General features: G+C 53.1%; 2 protein-coding genes across 2 annotated transcripts in view; one reads left to right on the top strand and one right to left on the bottom strand.

Annotated features, from left to right (window-relative positions):
* Positions 1-235: 235 nt before the first annotated feature.
* Positions 236-600, top strand: LOC138748403 (octapeptide-repeat protein T2-like; the record flags this gene model as incomplete). Its single annotated transcript, XM_069908528.1, has 2 exons — positions 236-395; positions 452-600. Coding segments are annotated over 2 exons (309 nt in total), but the record flags the coding sequence as incomplete, so codon positions are not given.
* Positions 601-2,650: 2,050 nt separating this feature from the next.
* LOC138748286 (MAP/microtubule affinity-regulating kinase 3-like) overlaps positions 2,651-20,768 on the bottom strand; it is a 99,154-nt gene continuing 81,036 nt past the window's right edge. Inside the window, 10 exon segments of the mRNA XM_069908193.1 lie at positions 2,651-3,000; positions 3,484-3,528; positions 8,326-8,408; positions 11,478-11,735; positions 12,727-12,785; positions 12,787-12,870; positions 14,862-14,914; positions 14,917-15,081; positions 15,797-15,956; positions 17,421-17,533. Of these exon segments, the coding sequence (XP_069764294.1) occupies positions 2,669-3,000; positions 3,484-3,528; positions 8,326-8,408; positions 11,478-11,735; positions 12,727-12,785; positions 12,787-12,870; positions 14,862-14,914; positions 14,917-15,081; positions 15,797-15,956; positions 17,421-17,533 (1,352 nt within the window). The 3' untranslated portion in view covers positions 2,651-2,668.

Here is a 20,768-nt window from a genome sequence, read left to right as displayed (position 1 = left end):
GGGAGAGACACGGGGGCGGAGAGACACGGGGCGGGGAGAGACACGGGGGCGGGGAGAGACACGGGGGCGGGGAGAGACACGGGGGCGGGGAGAGACACGGGCGGAGAGAGAGAGAGAGAGGGCCAGAGAGACAGAGGGGCGGAGAGAGAGAGAGAGAGGGGCCAGAGAGAGAGAGGGCTAGAGAGAGAGAGAGAGAGGGCCAGAGAGAGAGAGAGGGGCCAGAGAGAGAGAGAGGGCCAGAGAGAGAGAGAGGGCCAGAGAGAGAGAGAGGGCCAGAGAGAGAGAGAGGGCCAGAGAGAGAGAGAGGGCCAGAGAGAGAGAGAGGGCCAGAGAGAGAGAGGGCCAGAGAGAGAGAGAGGGCCAGAGAGAGAGAGAGGGCCAGAGAGAGAGGGAGGGCCAGAGAGAGAGGGAGGGCCAAGAGAGAGAGAGGGGGCCAGAGAGAGAGAGAGAGAGAGGGCCAGAGAGAGAGAGGGGCCAGAGGAGAGAGAGAGAGAGAGAGGGCCAGAGAGAGAGAGAGAGAGAGAGAGGGCCAGAGAGAGAGAGAGAGAGGGCCAGAGAGAGAGAGAGAGGGCCAGAGAGAGAGAGAGAGGGAGAGAGGGCCAGAGAGGGAGAGAGCGCCAGAGAGGGAGAGAGCGCCAGAGAGGGAGAGAGCGCCAGAGAGGGAGAGAGCGCCAGAGAGGGAGAGAGCGCCAGAGAGAGAGAGAGAGAGAGGGCCAGAGAGGGAGAGGGCCAGAGAGGGAGAGGGCCAGAGAGGGAGAGGGCCAGAGAGGGAGAGGGCCAGAGAGGGAGAGGGCCAGAGAGGGAGAGGGCCAGAGAGGGAGAGGGCCAGAGAGGGAGAGGGCCAGAGAGGAGAGGGCCAGAGAGGGAGAGGGCCAGAGAGGAGAGGGCCAGAGAGGGAGAGGGCCAGAGAGGGAGAGGGCCAGAGAGGGAGAGGGCCAGAGAGGGAGAGGGCCAGAGAGGGAGAGGGCCAGAGAGGGAGAGGGCCAGAGAGGGAGAGGGCCAGAGAGGGAGAGGGCCAGAGAGGGAGAGGGCCAGAGAGAGGAGAGGGCCAGAGAGGGAGAGGGCCAGAGAGGGAGAGGGCCAGAGAGGGAGAGGGCCAGAGAGGGAGAGGGCCAGAGAGGGAGAGGGCCAGAGAGGAGAGAGCGCCAGAGAGGGAGAGAGCGCCAGAGAGGGAGAGAGCGCCAGAGAGGGAGAGAGCGCCAGAGAGGGAGAGAGCGCCAGAGAGGAGAGAGCGCCAGAGAGGGAGAGAGCGCCAGAGAGGGAGAGAGCGCCAGAGAGGGAGAGAGCGCCAGAGAGGGAGAGAGCGCCAGAGAGGGAGAGAGCGCCAGAGAGGGAGAGGCCAGAGAGAGAGAGGGCCAGAGAGAGAGAGAGGGCCAGAGAGAGAGAGGGCCAGAGAGAGAGAGGGCCAGAGAGAGAGAGGGCCAGAGAGAGAGAGGGCCAGAGAGAGAGAGAGCGCCAGAGAGAGAGAGAGAGCCAGAGAGAGAGAGAGAGCACCAGAGAGAGAGAGAGAGAGAGAGCGCCAGTGAGGGAGCGCGCCAGAGGGGGTGAGCGCCAGTGGGGAGAGCGCCAGTGGGGGAGAGCGCCAGAGGGGGAGAGCGCCAGAGGGGGAGAGCGCTCAGAGGGGGAGAGCGCCAGAGGGGGAAGCGCCAGAGGGGGAGAGCGCCAGAGGGGGAGAGCGCCAGAGGGGGAGAGCGCCAGAGGGGGAGAGCGCCAGAGGGGGAGAGCGCCAGAGGGGGAGAGCGCCAGAGGGGGAGAGCGCCAGAGGGGGAGAGCGCCAGAGGGGGAGAGCGCCAGAGGGGGAGAGCGCCAGAGGGGAGAGCGCCAGAGGGGGAGAGCGCCAGAGGGGGAGAGCGCCAGAGGGGAGAGCGCCAGAGGGGGAGAGCGCCAGAGGGGAGAGCGCCAGAGGGGGAGAGCGCCAGAGGGGGAGAGCGCCAGAGGGGGAGAGCGCCAGAGGGGGAGAGCGCCAGAGGGGGAGAGCGCCAGAGGGGGAGAGCGCCAGAGGGGAGAGCGCCAGAGGGGGAGAGGGGGCCAGAGAGAGGGGGGGCAGAGAGAGAGAGAGAGAGAGCGTGACAGGGTCAGAGAGAGAGAGCACCAGAGAGAGAGAGAGAGAGAGGGAGAGTGAGAGGGTGGGGGACTGGAGAGAGCGTGAGAGACATGGCCAGAGTGGGAGAGGAGACGGGGCCGGAGAGGGAGACGGGGCCGGAGAGGAGACGGGGCGAGAGGGAGACGGGGCCGGAGAGGGAGACGGGGCCGGAGAGGGAGACGGGGCCGGAGAGGGAGACGGGCCGGAGAGGGAGACGGGGCCGGAGAGGGAGACGGGGACTTCATTCCATTTGTTTCCTCCCAGCTCGTACCTCTGCGTCCCCATTGTCACAGACAAGAGTTATTCCTCAATGACCAGTGGAATATGCTGTGGACCTCTCCCCACACAATCCCTTCCACCCCTCTGAAGATCAGCTATACCACTTAAGAGGCTGGACCCATCCCACCATCAGCATTGGTTAAAGGCTCCCTCAACAATGAAGCAGACAGAACATCTCATGGAGGCGGAGGGCCTCGACCTCTGCAGTTCTGAGACAGGCGACTGTGCGTGCCTAAGGAACTGGGAAACCAAGTAGAAGAAAGTCATCTTGGCCATGGGTAGGGGCAGAGAGGTGTCCCGGTGGGTCTAAAGCTTCAATTCACTGGTGATTTTGGTCACTATGTTCCTGAACGACAGGAACGTGCCCGAGGTCCTCTTGAAACGTACCCCATTGACAGGGACGTTGGGCAAACGACAGACCTCGATCTCCCACTGGACAAAGTGCTCTGTGTTTTCCCGGCCGTGGGCACAGGATAAGAGGAAAGACTCCTGCTGCTTGAACCGGCAGCCGTTCGCTTCCAGGACCTTGCAGATCAGGCCGATCATCTCACTGGGGTCCCGTGAGCTGGTGATTTTTATATTCCATGTAAGTCTGATCGACCTGGGCTTAGCTTCTTTTTATCCAAGATACATTGCAACTAAAATAAAGAGAGCAGAGAGACACAAATCAGTTCCTCCCACCATCTTTCAGTACCCTACCACAGTATTCTCGCTACACTGTCCCATCACACAGTCCTAGGGCAGGGACATGGGTCAGATACAGAGTGAAGCTCCCTCTACACTGTCCCATCACACACTCCCAGGGCAGGGACACGGGTCAGATACAGAGGGAAGCTCCCTCTACACTGTCCTGTCGCACACTCCCAGGGCAAGGACACGGGTTAGATACAGAGTGAAGCTCCTCCACACTGCCCCGTCACACACTCCAGGGCAGTGACACGGGTTACAGAGCAAAGCTCCCTCTACACTGTCCCAGGGCTGGGACAGCACAGGTCAGTGTTCTTGATGTGCTGGGGATCTGGAAATCTGGGGTGGTGGAAACAGCTTTTCTTTTGCCTCCGTCCTGCTGTACGCGACTCACACTGCCCGCTGGGAACCGGGTCCGGCCATCAATTGCTCACCTTGTGACCTCAGATCTCCAGTTTCTCTCAGGTTCGTCTGCGACCCTCAACGGAAAAAAAGAGAGATCGGGAATTACTAACCACGGTACTTGTGTAGGGAAAGCGGACAGTAACCAGGATGTAGATGTCAAGGTGCAGAGTGGTCAGCTTTCATTCCAGAAACCATCGCTGGGCCATGTGTCCCACACTTGTCTCCTCTTCCATCTCCCCACCTCCCTCACCATACATCCATCTCTCGTGGCATTTATCCCTTAAACCCATCCATAACTTTCATCTGGTCTTCATCATGGATAGGAGGCTCACATTGTCCTAGCCGCTGGAATAAGGGGCACATCTTGACCACCTCATCTAATGCTGGACCTAGCACTCCTCTGCATTTGGTTGACAGAACCTCAACAACCTTGAACCTCAGTGAATAGTAACAGCAAACCACGGCTGGTACTGGATCCAGAATTCCAGATGGTGGAGATGAGAAGGCAGGGGTCAGGTGGCCAACTAGGGCATGGAGGGGCTAGGGGCCTGGACCCTGGCTCATGCACGGGGAGGGGCCTGAACTCTGGCTCTGGGGCCTGTCCTCTGGCTTACAGGCCTGACCTCTGGCTCAGGGGTGCAGCAAGGCCTGGGGCCTGGCCTCTGGCTCAGGGGCGAGGCTAGGCCAGGGGCCTGACTGCTGGCTCAGGAACAAGAGGGTTAACCCTACCTGAGGCCAGAATCTTAGCGCAATGACTGTCCGACACAGGGCCATGGCAGTCCTGTCGCAGCTGTTCAACAACCAGAGCCATCGCTCACAAGAGGAAACAGTGAACATACGATCGAGCTGTTCCTTCTCCCTTCAGGTACGTGCTGCGGCTGCATGGGACGAGGGTTCTTGCCACTGCCAAGGTTTGCAACCCAATCCCACGGAACTTCCTGCAGGGAGTGCTCTTCCTAAGGATGCGATATTAAACCCTCTGCTCTCCCAGGACGACCAACCCCAATAAAAACCCATCAGCTCCTCCAGAGGGTGCACACGTTGCCAAAGATGTCCAGTCCAAGTGCCATGAATGATAGAACCATAGCACATTACAGTACAGAAAGCAGGCCCTTTGGCCCTTCTAGTCTGCCGAGTCCCCCTGACCTGCACCCAATCCACAGCCCTCCATACCCCTCCCTTCCACGTAACTGTCCAAATTCTTCTTAAATGTAGAGAGCTCCATTCACCACTTCAGCTGGAAGCTCCTTCCACACCTCCACCACCCTCTGTTTGAAGAAGTCCCCCCTAAAATGTTCCCCCCCAGCATGGTTGGCGTAGCGGTTAGTGCAACGTTGTTACAGCGCCAGCGTCCGGGACTGAAGTTCGAATCCATGCTGTCTGTAAGGAGTATGTATGTTCTCGCCGTGTCTGCGTGGGTTTTCGCTGGAACTCTAGTTCCCTCCCAGCATTGAAAACATACCAAAGGATGGGGGGGGGGGGTGGGGGGGGGAGGATGTCATAGGTCAATTGGGTGCCACATGCTCAAGAACCTGTTATCATGCAGAACATCTAAATTTTAAATAATTTTGACTCCCCATTTCCCGTGGTGGGGTGTTGGGGATTGAACTTGTGTTAATGGACTGACAGAGCAGAACTATCCAAGACTTCAACACTTTTCTGCCGCACTGGCCACGACAGTAACCAGGTTACACCCATAGGTGTAAAGCCCTGTGGATTGCATGTACTCCCCTGCATGACAATCGTTTCTTCTTCTCCCCAACGCCCAGACAAAATCGCCCCATAGCCATGACCCACAGGTCAGCAGGTCATCCAACATCCAACCCTCCCCTTGATAGTTCATTGAGACTTCGAAAACCTCTACAGGTGGAGAGCATTCTAGCTGGTTGCGTCAATGCTCAGGACAGGAAAAAAACCCAGAGGGTTGTTAACTCGGCCTGCGACATCCCGGGCACCAGATATCACTCCATCGGGGACATCTACATGAGGTGGTGTCTTAAGAAAGTAGCCTCAATCCTCAAAGACCCCCACCACCCAGGCCATGCCCTCTTCACTCTGCAACCATTGGGGAAAAGGTCCAAGAGCCTGAAGACGAGCACTCAGCGGCACAAGGACGGCTTTTTTCCCTCCGCCATCAGATTCTTGAATAATCAATGAACCATGGACACTGCTTTATTTTGGCTTTTTTCTTTTTCTTCTCACTCTTTGGTTTATATAAACGTTTGCACTGTGAAGTTGCCGCAAACAGTGTATTTCGTGACGTGTTCATGGCAATAAATTCTGATTCTACTAATCACTAGCAGGAGTTCTCCTCCCCACCCCATGCCTTACTCTCATAGCAACCTTGACACCGCCCGACCAATCTCCTGCCACCTTGAACCTAGTTTGGCCATTGGGTTTCATAACACCACGCTCTTAGGTCGCAGTCACGCAGCTGCTTGTGGGATCTTACTGAGCGCTCGTTGGCTCTGGGTTCCCGACACAGGGCTGGGAGGGGGTGGTGCAAATGCAAGGTCTTTTCATCCCACCCACTCGTCCGCACTGGATCCAGCTGTCGGAACACAGTTGGCGAAGGGGTAAGTCCAACGCCTTTAGAGCATCAGCGATCGGGACTGGGGTTCGAATCCAGTGCTGTCTGGAAGGAGTTTGTGCATTCTCCCTGTGCCAGCGTGGGTTTTCCACAGTTTCCTCCCACAGTTCGAAACGTAGTGGAGGTGTAGGTTAATTGGGTGACACGGGTTCGTGGGCAGAAACGGCCTGTGACTGTGCTGGATGTCTAAATTTAATATAAATTAGAAAAACATCAGGTTCTGATGTGTGTATGCGTATCCAGGCATGTGTTCACTGCTCAAATGTGGCGATGTGTTTGTGCGTTCTGCGGGTGTGTGCGCGCGTGCATGCGTTCTGCACGTGCGTGTTCGTGTGTGTGCGCGTTCTGCGGGTGTGTGCGCGCGTGCATGCGTTCTGCACGTGTGTGTTCGTGTGTGTGTGTGTGTGTGTGTGTGTGTGTGTGTGTGTGTGTGTGTGTGTGTGTGTGTGTGTGTGTGTGTGTTCGTGCATCTCCCCTCTGCTGCACACTCCTGCCTTATAGTACATTCGACCTGGATGTCTCTGTCACTGCCCAAGGACCATTCCTGGAGGGGTCTGGCCCATAATACGGCACATCACTGTGCAACATGACTGGCTGCCAGTTACTAGATCACAGGTCAACCAAAAAACAACCAACTGCTGGAGGAGCCCCACAGGGATGCGGACGGTCAACATTTCGGCTTGCAGCCCTGCTTCGGGACTCAGCTAGGAGACGGTCACCGCCTGTCGAACGAGCAAAACCTGGTGTCGAGACTTACTTGAATGCCATACGTTTATCACGGAGTTTCTCAGCAGAGGAAGGCTCACTCAGCCGACCACTCATAGTGCAGCGGCTCTGATGGAGCATCAGGACCCTGCTCACCATGTGAGCGCAGGAAGGACAGGAGGAAAAGGGAGAGAGCAGAGACAGAGAAACAAAACTCCAGAGTAGTAGATGGAGATGGTGGGCCAGTCCTGGCTAATCGGAGGGCGGGGGGAAGGCAGTCTTGGCCAATCGCGGGTTGGGGGGGGGGGGTGGGGGCAGTCCTGGCCAATCGGTGAGGACAGTTCTGGCCAATCAAGGGCCAAAGAGCATCACCCGTACCACCCCCCCCCCCCACCCCAAGACTGCTAACACCTTCCTTGTTCCTCAGGGAAGTAGCTAATCCCATGGGATACTCTTCAATCTCCAGGAATTCTTCGCTAATCCTTCAAGCAACTTGCCTCTCTGAGAAATCTGACAGGAACATCAGGGCAGGGGAAGCACGAGCACCGATACGAGGGGTTGAGTGGGATGGGACTGGATCAATGGAATTAGATCGGATAATTTGGGATGACGGGATAGAAAGGGATGTTTGATGAGAGAATGGGAGCGGAATGGATGGAGTGGGGATAGAATGGGATGGAGTGGGGATAGAATGGGATGGAGTGGGGATAGAATGGGATGGAGTGGGGATTGAATGGCATGAAGTGGGGATTGAATGGGAGAGGATGGGAGGGGCAGCAAGGTTGGTGTAGCGGTTAGCAAAACGCCTTTACAACACCAGCGATCAGGAATGGGTTCGAATCCGGTGCTGTCTGTAAGGAGGTTGTACATTCTCCGTGTCTGCAGGGCTCTGGTTTCCTCCCACCTTTCAAAAACGTACCAGAGGCGTAGGTTAATTGGGTGTAATTGGACTTGTGGGCCAAAAGGGCCAGTTACCGTGCTGTAGGTCTAAATTTTTTTAAATGGGAAGGGGAAGGGGTTTGAACAGCTGTATTGAAATGGAACAACATGGAAGAAGAGGATGGAGTGGAATGGGATAGACAGGTTTGGAGTGGATAGGTCAGGACATATTGGGGCATGTTGGGAATGATACCTTTCTATTTCACACAGATCTAACACATCAAGTTGGGTGAGATACTACCTGGTGACAGCAAAGCATCTGACCAGTCGGGTGGCTGAGGCTCATGGAGCAAAATGGGTCCTTCCTGGGGAACCAGGTCCAACAGTTGAGACTCTCTCCACCCTCGGTGCGATTAAGGTAAACGAGGAGAGACACTCGCCGGTGTCGGGTGGATCCAAACCCAGGTCCTCGGTGAAAGGAGCCACCCTCCCCCCCCCCCCCCCCCCCACCAACGTTAACCCCAGATGCCTCCATCTCTCTCTGCTGAAGCAAGCATGGCAAACCCGCTGCCTCACGTGGGGCAGGGGAGGGGAAGGGAAGTGGGGGGAAGTGATGACAAGACTTCACAGCCCCAAACCACCCCTGCCCCTCCCATCAGGATGGCCACTGAGCAAGAGGATGAACGAGAAGACTTACTAACGGTCTTGGATCCCTGCGGGAGGGAGTTTCCTGGCACAGGTTTGTTAGTATTCTGTCGTTTGGATGGGTCAATAGTGACCCTAGGAAAGGAAAAACAAGAGGCAGAATTAGGCAGGAGAAAGCTGAAGCAATAAGACAGAGAGCTTTACACCAAGTGAAAGGGGAAGAACTGAATCTTACTCACTGTGGCATTTCTGACCTTGATTTCACTGGCAGAGATTATTAGCTCCTCTCTGGATTAGATTACAATGCAGAGAGTGTAAAAAACTGTATATACTCATGTAATGGTCAATACTGTGGAACAGTTGATTCCACCCCCCCACCCCCCGCCGTCCCCCACCTTTTGGTCCAGAAATTGGGTATTTTCCGAACGACCCATGTAAAAGTCAACCCCTCTATTTTTGGCCCCGGCTGCCAGCCGGCTGCCCATCCCAGCTCCCAATGCCCCGATCATGGACCCTCACCCCAGTTTCCCACCCACCAGAGCTCCCAATGCCCCGAACATGGACCCTCACCCTGGCCAGCTGCCCGCCCACCGGAGCTCCCGACGATCCTTCTACGGACCCTCACCCCCCAACCACCTCCCCACCAGCAGACCCTCGCCCCGGCCGCCCGCTCACCCACCTGAGCTCCTGATGCCCCAGCCACCCACGTACCCAAGAACCCGATGCCATGATCGCGGACTTACCACCTGGTCACGGCCATCCAAGCTCCCAACGCCCCTGTACAATGCAGCTACTTACTCCGGTCAAACACGTGACCTGTATGAAAGTCAACCCCCCAAAATTTGACCCGAAAAATTGGTCCAAAAATTTGACGAATACTTGAGTATATACAATACTTACACTCCCTCTCTGTTGGTTCTTCTCTCGTCTTGAACCAGAACAGAGCCTTTCAGCCCCTTTTTACCTCTGTAGCCCGTCAAAGGGAGAATATTTACAACTCCAGCCTTAAAGTTGGGCGTCACGGTTAGTGTAACACTGTCACAGCGCCAGCGACCAGGGTTCGAATCCCACACTGCCTGTAAGGAATTTGTACGTTCTCCCCGTGTCTGCGTAGGTTTCCTCCGGGCACTCTGCTTTCCCCCACCCTTCAAATCATATGGGTTTTGTAGGTTAATTTGGGTGACACAGGTGTTAATGGCTGGAATCAGCTTCTCTCACGCTGCAAATCAAATTTACATTTAGAGTTGAGTCTTATCACCCTTTGTTCAAAAATCCACTTTCAACACCTCAGTGTTCCTTTCTGGCCCCCAAATTTACCCAGAAGTATTTCTCAATGCATACTTCCCCTTTCTGGATTTTAAAGTAATCTCATGAGGATTTAAGATAGAACCATAGAACATTACAGCACAGAAACAGGCCCTTTAGCCCTTCTGGTCCATGTCAAACCATTACTCTCCTTTGCCTCACTGACCTGAACCCCTATCATAGCCATCTAAACCCCTCCCATCAATGTAGCTGTCCAAATTCTTCTTAAAAATTAAAATCATTCATCACCTCAGCTGGCAGCTATTCCACGCTCCCACCACTCTCTGTGTGAAGAAGTTTCCCCCTAAACTTTTCTCCTTTCACCCTTAACCCATGACCTCTGGTTTGTATCTCACTAACCCTCAGTAGAAAAAGCCTATCTGCATTTACTCCATCCATTCCCCCTCATAATTTTAAATACCTCGATCAAATCTCCCCTTATTCTTCTACGCTCCAGGGAATAAAGTCCTAACCTGTTTAACCTTTCCCTGTAACTCAGTTCCTGAAGCCTGGGCAACATCCTAGTAAATCTGCTCCTCTTTCAATCACCTGCAAGAACAATAACCAATTGGACGACCGCTCCTTGCATAGATTTTACTTTGGGACCATCAACGATCTCCTGTATAACCAAGGGTCTCCACTCACATCCATCTTTTCTGCCCTCAGCAATTTACAAGAAACTGGGGCCCTTGTACAACGTAACACTCACCTATAAGGGGCCATATGGCCCATCTAGTCAATCCTCTTCCTCTCTGCCCCTCAGCCTACACTTCTGTTCCTTCCTCTCTTCAGAAATACCTCTAAGCGCAGCATCGGAGTAAATGAATGGTTGCTAAATGAATAAATGGTGTTGCATGTATACAATATAATTCTGCCTGGATACTCTTCTGAACCCCAGGAGGGTTGATTTGAACTCCTTGGAATTGGTTACACCTCATTACATTTACCCAAAACTATTTTCGAATCGTACAAATCTCCATTGGGTCAAGCCTCGGACTATTCACTGTTACCAAGAGAGTTTTAGACACTCAGCCATTCTCCACAAGAATGCTTGCAGCCTGGGATCAATTCTCAAGGCCCTGGGATCAGGTCCAGAAGATGATTGGTGGGGTTCCTGTGTTTCTCTCTCTCTCTCTGCCACCCACTACCACTTGCTTCTCCTCCCCCTCTGCTGCGCACATGGGCAACCCTGGGCTCCCCAACTACGTCGAAGGCAATTGCTGGGTGGATGGAGAAGATGGATTGGGAAGCTGAGACGGTCGCTGTGGCAACATCTCAGTGAGGAGGGAATGCTGTCCACCATTCTCGATGTCAAGCAGGCCTTCTCCCTCTTCGCCCCACCCACCCAAGACTTCCCTCCTTCCTCCACAGTGACACCAGGGAGGTTTGACCCATGATCTCTCACTGACCTCCACCATGTCTTTGGGTGGGAGGAATATTTGACCTTTCCTTCCCCTTCCTGACTCACCTTGATGGAGGGATTTGCCCCTTGCCCACTCCCCTCACCACGAAATAGGGAGTTGGTCTTTGTCCTCTTCCTGACCCCCACAACACCAGGGAAGGGGGGAATTTCACCATCGTCCTCTTCCCGACCTGGATACAAAGAAGTTGACCCTTGGCCCTTCCTTGACCTCCACCATGACACAGGGGAGGGGGGAGTTGATTCTTGCTCTTCCCCGACCCCCACCACGGCACCAGAGGGGATTTGACCATTGCTTCCATCCTGACCAGAATAGATGGGAGTTGACCCTTTCTCCATCCCTGACTTCCTCCATAACTCTGGAGGTATTTGACATTTTCCTGAGCCCCGAGCTCATCACGATGGAAATAGTTAACCCTTGCTCCCTCCCCAACCCCCCATGACACTGGGGGTATTCTACCCTTGCCCCCTCCTCTTACCTCCTGGTCAGTTTGGAGGTGAGCTTGGAGAAGAGGTTGGAAGATGCACGGCTCCGTGACTGGGGCAGAGGCGTGGCATCAGGTGAGAGGGTGGGCGAAGTGGGCGAACCGTTCTGCGCTGCCCCTCGCCGGTCCCGCAGCTGCCCGCCGTGGAAGGTGCTGCGACTGGTCGTGCCCCGGGGGAAGCGGGTCCGATCCGTGGTGGCTGCGATGCTGTGGGTGGATGGCGAAGCAGGAGCGGCGCGGTTCATCACCGAGCTGCCGGAGAGTAACACCACCATCACATCAGAGGCTCAGTCTGGGCTCATCCCACGCCCCACACCAACCTTTTTCAGCCGGCCAAAGGGATGTTGCGTATCTACCCAGTATCAGCAGGGCAAGGGTTAATCCCAGCGCCACTCCGTTCAGCAGGGGGTTAATCCCAATTGCACCCATTTTGCAGGAGAAGGGTTAATCCCAGCCAGTCCATTCAGCAAGAGAAGAGTTAATCCCGGTACCACTCAGATCAGCAGGGGAAGGGTTAATCACATCCACTCCGTTCAGCTGGGAAAGGGTTAATCCCAATTCCACCAATTCAGCAAGGGAAAGGGTCAATCCAGTGCCACTCCATTCAGCAGGGGAAGGGTTAATCACAGCCACTCCATTCAGCAGGGAAAGGGTTAATCCCAATTCCACCAATTCAGCATGGGAAGGGTTAATTCTAGCCACTTCTTTCAGCCGGGGAAGAGTTAATCCCAATTCCACCAATTCAGCAAGGGAAGGGTTAATCCCAGTGCCACTCCATTCAGCAAGGGGTTAATCTCAGTGCCACTCCATTCAGCAGAGGAAGGGTTAATCACAGCCATTCTGTTCAGCAGGGGAAGGGTTAATTACAGCCACTCCATTCAGCAGGGGGTTAACCACAGCCAGTCAATTCATCAGGGGAAGAGTTAATCCCAGCCACTCCATTCAGCAGGGCAAGGGTTAATCCCAGTGCCATTCCATTCAGCAGGGCAAGGGTTAATCACAGCCACTCCATTTAGCAGGGCAAGGGCTAATCCCAGTGCCACTCCGTTCAGCAGGGGAAGGGTTAAATCTCCGCATTCCCTCTCACCCCCAGACGGACCCCAGTATTCCCCTGTCTGTGACCCACCCACCCCAGAATCCATTAGTATGGACCCGAGCGGTCCCCCGTCTCCCTGCCTCCCAGTCGGACCACAGAGTTCCCCCTCCACCCCACCTAGAAGTAGCCAGCGCCCACACTGACTACCTGTTCTCCTTCCCGTTCTGCAGCAGGGACTGCCGGTCGTTGGGCGTGCGGTCAGTACAGGACATAGGTGTTCCTCCGGCTCATCGTGCTGGCTGGATGTTATTCTGGTTGGGGGTTGGTGGGGAGAGGAGGGAAGAATATATACTGGTGAAATTCAAGTTCCCATGACGGACCAGGGCCACCTGCTGCCGTCTTGTGGTTTCTCCCAGCGCCTCCAAAGATAATAGGAGAGCGGGGAGTGGTGATACAGCACTTCCCTGCTGGGTCCACACGCCCAATCAACTGCAGCCAGCTCCACACAGGGTTTAAACGGGGCCTGTTGAAGGACCCAACGGAGGTTTATTCTAAAATACCGCGGCCGCGGGGCCTGGGCTCGAGATGGGGGGTGCCTGCGTTTGGCATGGGCTCATGGTGTTGCAGATTCCTGGGAAGCAGGGGACCAGAAAATGGGGGAGACCACCCCTGTTTGAGAAGAAGCAGAGGAGACGACCCATGGGATGATGACCATGGGCGTGGACCAGTGAGGGCCTCTGCAGTTAAGGAACACATAGGCGGAGGGCTGCTGGCAACTCGAGGCAAGGAACCCGCGCAGGTGGGAGGGTTGCTGGCAACTCGAGGCAAGGAACCCGCGCAGGTGGAGGGTTGCTGGCGGCCGCAGCCAAGGGACTCACACCAGGCTGCTCGAGAATGGCCGAAGGGGTACCAGGTGTATGTCTGTGATGGGGTGCCGAGAGCTTCCTGATCATGTCGGAGGTTGGGATCTGGAGCACAGGCTGCCGATGGTTTGGATTGGACTCCGTGCGGCTGCAGGAGCGCTGGAGGCGAATCCACAGACACGGTGACTCTGGGGTTTGGGGTGGGGGATGACTCTCTTTTGCTTCTCTCTCTCTGACTGTAAGGGGATGCTGGGTAATTTCTGCTGATGGCAAATCTTTGACAGCCTTAGAACAGACTAAAGGAAATTTTGTATAATACTACATTTTGTGTTTTATTACATGACAACAATAGAATCTTGAAAACATCTCCGGGTCTGAGGGGTCATATTCACTCTTACAGGTAAGAATAAAAATTCCCTGGGCCAGGCTGCAATAAAATCCCCAGGGCAACACAGAGGCGTAGCGGGAAGTTCTGCTCCAAGCCCCGATCTCTGGTGCTATCCATGTGCAGCTCGGCCTCTTCCCACATCCCAAGGACAGGCAGTGGGTGGGTTAACCGGCCAGTCTACATTGGGGTGGATGAAAACATCTAAACGAGAGGCATGAACTCAGTTCGAGATGTTTGTGGTTGAATGATCAATATTCCTGACAAAAAAAAATTTCCCGGACATCCTCCGCGCGAGAGAGAGAGAGAGAGAGAGAGAGAGAAGAGAAAATATATCAGAGGGAGATTCAGACAGAGGGATGGTATCAGATTGGAACTTCAATTTCTCACTTATTAGAAGCGCCATTTTTCAGTGATTCTGTCGTTCAGGAGTTATTTTCAGGACTATTGAGCTGGCAACAGGAGGCCAACACCTATCAGCTCACCCAAAAACAGAGCCAGGTTTTCAATTCAAACAGGAGTTGTGGCCACCTGCATGTTTAGCTTGCTAAAAAGGATGACTCAGCCACACTGATATACTGAGGAGTGTGTGGGTGCATGTGACCTGAATGAACACGGATATGATGGGCAAGGGGAGAGAGAGAAAGGGGACAAAGAGGAGAAGACAAGGAGAAAGGGAAGGGGAGAAAGGGGGGAGGGAGAAAGGGAGAGGGGGGAGGGGAAGAGGGGGAGGGGAAGAGGGGGAGGGGAAGAGGGGGAGGGGAAGAGGGGGAGGGAAGAGGGGGAGGGGAAGAGGGGGAGGGAAGAGGGGGAGGGGAAGAGGGGGAGGGGAAGAGGGGGAGGGGAAGAGGGGGTAGGGGAAGAGGGGATAGGGGAAGAGGGGGGGAGGGGGGGAGGGGAAGAGGGGGGGAGGGGAAGAGGGGGGAAGGGAAGTGGGAGGGAGAAAAGCAGGGATGAGGGAAGAGAGGTTCTACACCCTCCCCACCCCGGTTTGACCCCATAACCCCCGGTTTGACCCCACCAGCCCAACGTCACCATCTCCCCATCCCCAGTTCAACGCCACCGGCCCCGCTCCACCGCTCCCATTTCCTTACGTTTGTTGGCCCCGACACTTTCCGGCGGTCAGGGATCTCGGACTTGTTGGGTTGTTGGCACTGCTGACCATGGGGCTGGAGGGGGGGGCAGCACTGCGGGAGCTGCCGGTCACTGTGGTAACGGCCACCTTGCGGGATGGGATGCGGTCTTCCTTCAGCTCGTGGTCCGCCGTGCTGGTCTGGCTGCGCTTGGGGTGAGAGGTCAGTGCCGCAGGCCCACCTGCAGGAAGCAGGGGCCACAGGTCTTTTAGATGTTATCGTGGCAACCAACTCTTTCCCCCACCCCCACCTCATAGGAAGAGGAAGTGCACCCCGTGCTCCCCTACAAACCCTCATCTGCCTAACAAACCCCCTTCCCTCTTGGATCCCCGATCCCATCAACACCCCCAAGGCCTTGACCATCAACCCTCCAGGCCCCAACCATCAACCCACCCCCCACCAGGCCCAGACCATCAACACCCAGGCCCTGATCATCAACCTCCAGAGCCCAACCCCACTAACCCCTGACCAACAAGCCCAGGGCCTGACTAACAACCAACAACCTTCCAGCCCCAATCAACAGCTCCCCAGCTCCGTCAATTCCCCCCGACCATCTCCCATTTCCTGAAGGAGGACATTAAACTGATGCAATGTGGGGAGAATAGGCTAAGGAGAAAGCTAGTAGAGGGGTAGGGCAGGGAAATGAGAACTCACACAGTATTAATGGGCTGAATGGTCTCCATCCCAAGCAAATACGTGGTGGTACGTACCACAAAAGGAGAGATACAAATATGATAGTTTGAAGAGGGAAGGGGAGAGGGGAAGTTGGATGTTATTTCAGGATTGGGACCCCAGTGCCTGTCCTTTGCACAGCTTGCCCGGGTGGGGGAGGGGGGGATGGTGAGGAGAGGGGGTTGGCTATTCCCAGTGACCAGGGAAAACTGGGTGCCACTCACTGAAGTCGCTGTGCCGTCGCTGACGGTGGTAGGTGGACGAGCTGCGTTGGCTCCTGCTGTGCGTTGAGCTCTGACTCGTAGTACTGGTGTTGAGCTCATTGCTGGGCCGGATCTTGGCCAGCGAGAGGTTGCTGCCTGTGTGGGACTCACCAGCATCCATCTGGAAGAAACCATGTAACATCTAGTTCATCGCAGGCATCTGACACCACCCCCCACCCCCCCACTGATTTCATTGATACATCAGGAATACCGCCAATAGTATTAAACCAGCCATTCTCAACCTTCATCCAGCCGCTGCCAGGACCCTGCTCAAAGTCCCTGTGAAGCAGTCAAGTTTTGGTTTCTTCCATTCCTCTCTCCTCTTGAGTTAAAACCGAGCAGGGGTGGCGTGGTTAGCACCACGCTGTCGCAGTGCGAGCGACCTGGGTTCGAGTCCCACGCTGTCTGTAAGGAGTGTGTACGTTCTCCCAGTGACTGCGTGGGTTTTCCCTGGGGGCTCCGGTTTCCTCCCACTCTTCAAAACGTACCAGGAGTTCTTGGTCAATTGGGTGCAATTGGGGCCTGTTTGCTGGACGTCATTTAAAAAGTTTTTAAAAAATATAAAACGGCTGGGGGAACCTAGTAGGTCTCGCAGCACTCATAGAAGATAAAGATACATTACCAATCTTCCTCAAGGCGCAAGAACAGGAAGGTGTCAAGACTGGGGAGGAGGGGGAGGGGCCCAGACCAACAAAAGGTGTTAAAGGATATGATAAAAAGGTGAGAATTGATTTTGGCTCTGTGAAAGGAGACAAAAGGAAAAGGGGAGGGGGTGGGGGAGGAGGAGCGGGAGAGGGGAGGAGGGTATAAAGAAGGATGGGAGGGAGAGAACTAGAGGAAAGAAGATGGGGGTGGGGGTTTAAAAAACCTGTGAAAGGGTCGGAAGGCTTTATCAAGATTAAAGTGGGAAGGGGAGATATTAACTGTTAGCAAGGGGTGGGATAAGCTGGGGAGGGGGTGAGGTGAAAGGGTATTGGATGGAAAGTGGGAGAGGTGGAGAGGAATTGTCCACTGGGAAGGCCAGAAAGAAAAGCAAGAAAGTAGGGATAGAAGCAGGTGGAGTCAGGTGGAGGTGGGACTTCAGGGACTGGAAGCTGGAACAAAAAGCAAAGAACTCAGTGGGTTGAGCTGAATCTGTGGGTCGAGCAAGTGAAACACCAAAGTCTGCAGATGCTGTGATTGTAGTAAAAACAAAGAAATGCTGGAGGAAGTCAGCCAGTCTCACAGCGTCCATAGGAAGTAAAGATATATCACTGATGTTTTGGGTTTTAGCCCTCCAATTGACCATACAAAACATTTAAAAAAAGAACACAAGGCCCCGAGTGGGTGGAGGGCACCCGCCGAGAATGCTGTGTTAAAAGACTCATCCCAACGGGGTCACACGCTCTTCAAGGAGGAGGGAAGGCGGCTTTGTACCTGGTGACTAAACTTCAATCCCACACCGAAGACGTGGATAATTACAGTACAGCACGGAATTCTACCCAGTTTAACGTCAGACAAGAACACTGGTACAAGACACGAGATGTTTACCCTGCTATCTAGCCAGATATGAATAGAATTGGCCCAGATTTAGGTGGTTCTTTACCTCACTTTTATTCCGGCCGAGGAGGAGGTAGGTGGCAGTCACTTCATTGTACATGTGTTTGGTCAAAGCGTCTTTGATCTCTTCCCGTGTGTATCCCATCCCAACCATGACTTCTGTAAACAAGAATCAAAAAGAGGTTAGAATACAGTCACAAATCCAGATCTCAAGGTGGTGCCTTAAGGTGTATAGAAGTCCCTGTGATTATTTTCCCCAGATCTGGGTATTGCCTGCAATTTATGGCTCATCCTTAATTACCCCTCAGAAGGTGTGAAGGGCACCAGTTACCCTCTCTGGCAATTCGTTATCCAGCTCCAATGGAGTCACCAAGTTTGCAGATGACTCGACTGTCATCGGCCACATCAGCAACAACGATGAGCTGAGCTACAGAGAAGAGGTGGAAAATCTAGTGACATGGGTCGAGAGGAACAACCCGAATCTCAACGTGGACAAGATGAAGGAAATGATCGTAGACTTCAGGAGGACCAGGAACGACCAGCCTCCACTACCTATCAACAACTCTGTAGTGGAGGGCACCAAGTTCCTTGGAGTTCACTTAACTAGTGACCTATCATGGACACTCAACATCTCACTTGTCAGGAAGGCGCAACAGCACCTGCACTTCCCGAGAAGACTGAAGGGGGCAAGGCTACCAGTCACCATTATGTCAATGAGGGGCTCTATCACATTCCTGGCTGCCTGTTGTAGAGAAATGGATCAGAGGTCAGTCCACAGAAACAGAAGAGTGGCAGAGAGGATCATTGGACCTCCCCCACTCCCATCGACGAGCTCTACCAGGATCGTTGTTCGAAAAGAACCCGCAAAACCATTGAGGACCCTTTCCACCTTTCAGCTGTTCCCTTCGGGAAAGAGATACAGGAGGATCAGAGACAGCACCACCAGGCTGAGGAGCAGCTTCTTCCCACGGGCAGTGAGAATGGTCAACGTCCAAAGTAACTGCTCACTCGAACCATCCGAGACTCCCATATTTATGAAACCATATTTATTTGCATATATGAATATTTGTCCTGCATATGTATTATTTGTCTGTGTGTGTGTTATGTCTGGATGTGTGTCTGCATGTTTTGGACCAAGGTCTGGAGAACGCTGTTTCGCCGGGTTGTACTTGCACAATCGGATGATAAATAAACTTGACTTGAATGACACCACGTCCTGAGGTTGTGAAAAATGCAACCAGATCATGTTCAGATAATACCCTTAAGTTGACACGATATTCGCCAGGACGTCAGGTTACGACTGCAGGGAGTGAGCAGCTTGCTTGAACCACGGTAGTGAGCAGAATGAACTCCCAGTGCTGTATGGGAGGAAAGGCCAGGATTTTGACTCAGTGATGACAGTGCCATACAGCATGGAAAGTGGCCCCTCAGCCCAACCTGTACCCGAACTCGCCCGCATTGGTCACGTGGCTGCATTTGGGCTGGAAGGGCTTGTTACTTGTATCGCTAATTTAAAAGAAAAATCCCTCTAAACCTTTCCTATCCTGTAGCTGTCTTTGAAATGCAGTCATTTTACCTGCCTCCACCACCTACCCACCACCCTGTGTGGAACAATGTGCCCCATCAGGTTACCTGGGTGTGACATAGGCCTGTACAGTGAAACCCTTGGTATCTGGAATTCAAGTAATTGGCTGCCTTAAGCAATAACAAAAAAAACTGAGAAAAATAAATTTTAAAAATAAGAATGATATAGGTAAAAATTACATGTTTAAAATTGTAAATGTTCTCTGAAGTAACACATGAACCTTTGAAGAAGGGAGGAAATATTCAGCCAACCTTGGTCAGACTTTGTTCATAGCAGCTGTTTGAATAAAGTTGTGTGAAACAGTGATGGTGTCGCCCAGGATGCTGATGCCACTCACATTTGGGGTAACTCTCTTAAAGTGTCTCCTTATCCCTGCTTAGTAAGAATTGCCCCAGTGTGACAGAATATAGATATGCTTTTGGGAGATAAATTGTGGCAGGGATTTGGTGTAGGTCACATACAAACACTTTAAAACAGATCTTATTTAAAATACTGGAGCTAGGCAGGTTGGGGCCAAAAGTCTTTGCAAAAGCTTTGGAGAGTGCCCAAGAGACTTCACTAATGGATTGTTGTTTACAAAAAGGCAGATGAAAGATCTTGTCGGAGCCACATTCTGTCTGGAAGGGAACTTGCTGTTCTAAGAGGGTCATGTGATTTTGCAAGCAGAGAGAGTCAAACAGGCTTTTTCTCTAAGAGAGAGAGAGAGAGAGAGAGAGAGAGAGAAAGAGAGAGAGAGAGAGAGAGAGAGATCAGTTCTACAGTCAGCAGCAGCAACTGGGACTGGAACAGGACAAGCTGGCAAGCTTGTGGAAAACCCCATTTGGAAGACAGGTTGTGAGTACTTAGTTCAGCCTGATCAAAGCCCTTGTGGTTCATGCAAGAGGAGAGGACTGGCTGTTTAATATTTCATTTGAAATAAGAGAAACATTTGACTGGTTTAATGTATCTTAGATTTTGTAGTTTAAATGAATGGGGGGGAGGTAGGGAGGGTGGGATGGGAGGAGGGAGGGGGGGAGAAAATGGCACTGTATATGTTTGAAAAGGAAAATGTATGTATCATGGTCAATGTGGTTTATGGTGTGAAAAATAAAAAAAAAAGAAATAAGGGAAACAGAAAGGAACTCTGTGGTGACCTGAAAGAAAGAGGTTATCATCTGGAGAACCCTGAGGGGGATAGTTTCTTCAACAAGACACTGAAGTGGCTGGGTGCCCAGCATACAACAAATCTCTCTCTGAAAACCATTCACCTTTCAAGCACCAAAGCCTGGTGAACTTTATAAATATTAAATCCTGTGCACAGTATAACAATTGCCTGCAACCAGTGAACTTGGAGGAATGAGGTGAGATTGGACTGTGAATCAAATAACTTTTCTGAACTTACACACACATTACATACACATGAGCTTAGAATTAGAAGGGGGTTAAGTAAATAGTGATAAGTTAAAGTATGATTCTGTTTCCATGTTTAAAGATAATTAAAAGCAACTTTTGTTTAAGTAACCATTTGTCTTGGTGAATATCTTATGCTGCTGGGTTTTGGGGTCCTCTGGGCTCGTAACACCTCAGAGACTTTATCTGTAACTTGGGGGGGGGGGTTTAATTATATAGAATTTTATTGTTTGTCTTTCAGGCGGCTCTGTGGAGGGGGAGGAACCTGCAGATGCAGCTACGGTTAAATATTTTCAAAGAATGTGACTGAACATAAAGTAAAATATTTTAATGTTTATATATTCATGCAGGTGAAATTTTTTCAGTGCAAGTATGCTATGGTATTTTTGTCTTTTAAACTGTTTATTCTGAATGAAGGTG

Source organism: Narcine bancroftii, chromosome 13, assembly GCF_036971445.1.
Source record: "Narcine bancroftii isolate sNarBan1 chromosome 13, sNarBan1.hap1, whole genome shotgun sequence".
NCBI classification, from domain to species: domain Eukaryota; kingdom Metazoa; phylum Chordata; class Chondrichthyes; order Torpediniformes; family Narcinidae; genus Narcine; species Narcine bancroftii.
This window is presented reverse-complemented; position numbering and strand designations above follow the sequence as displayed.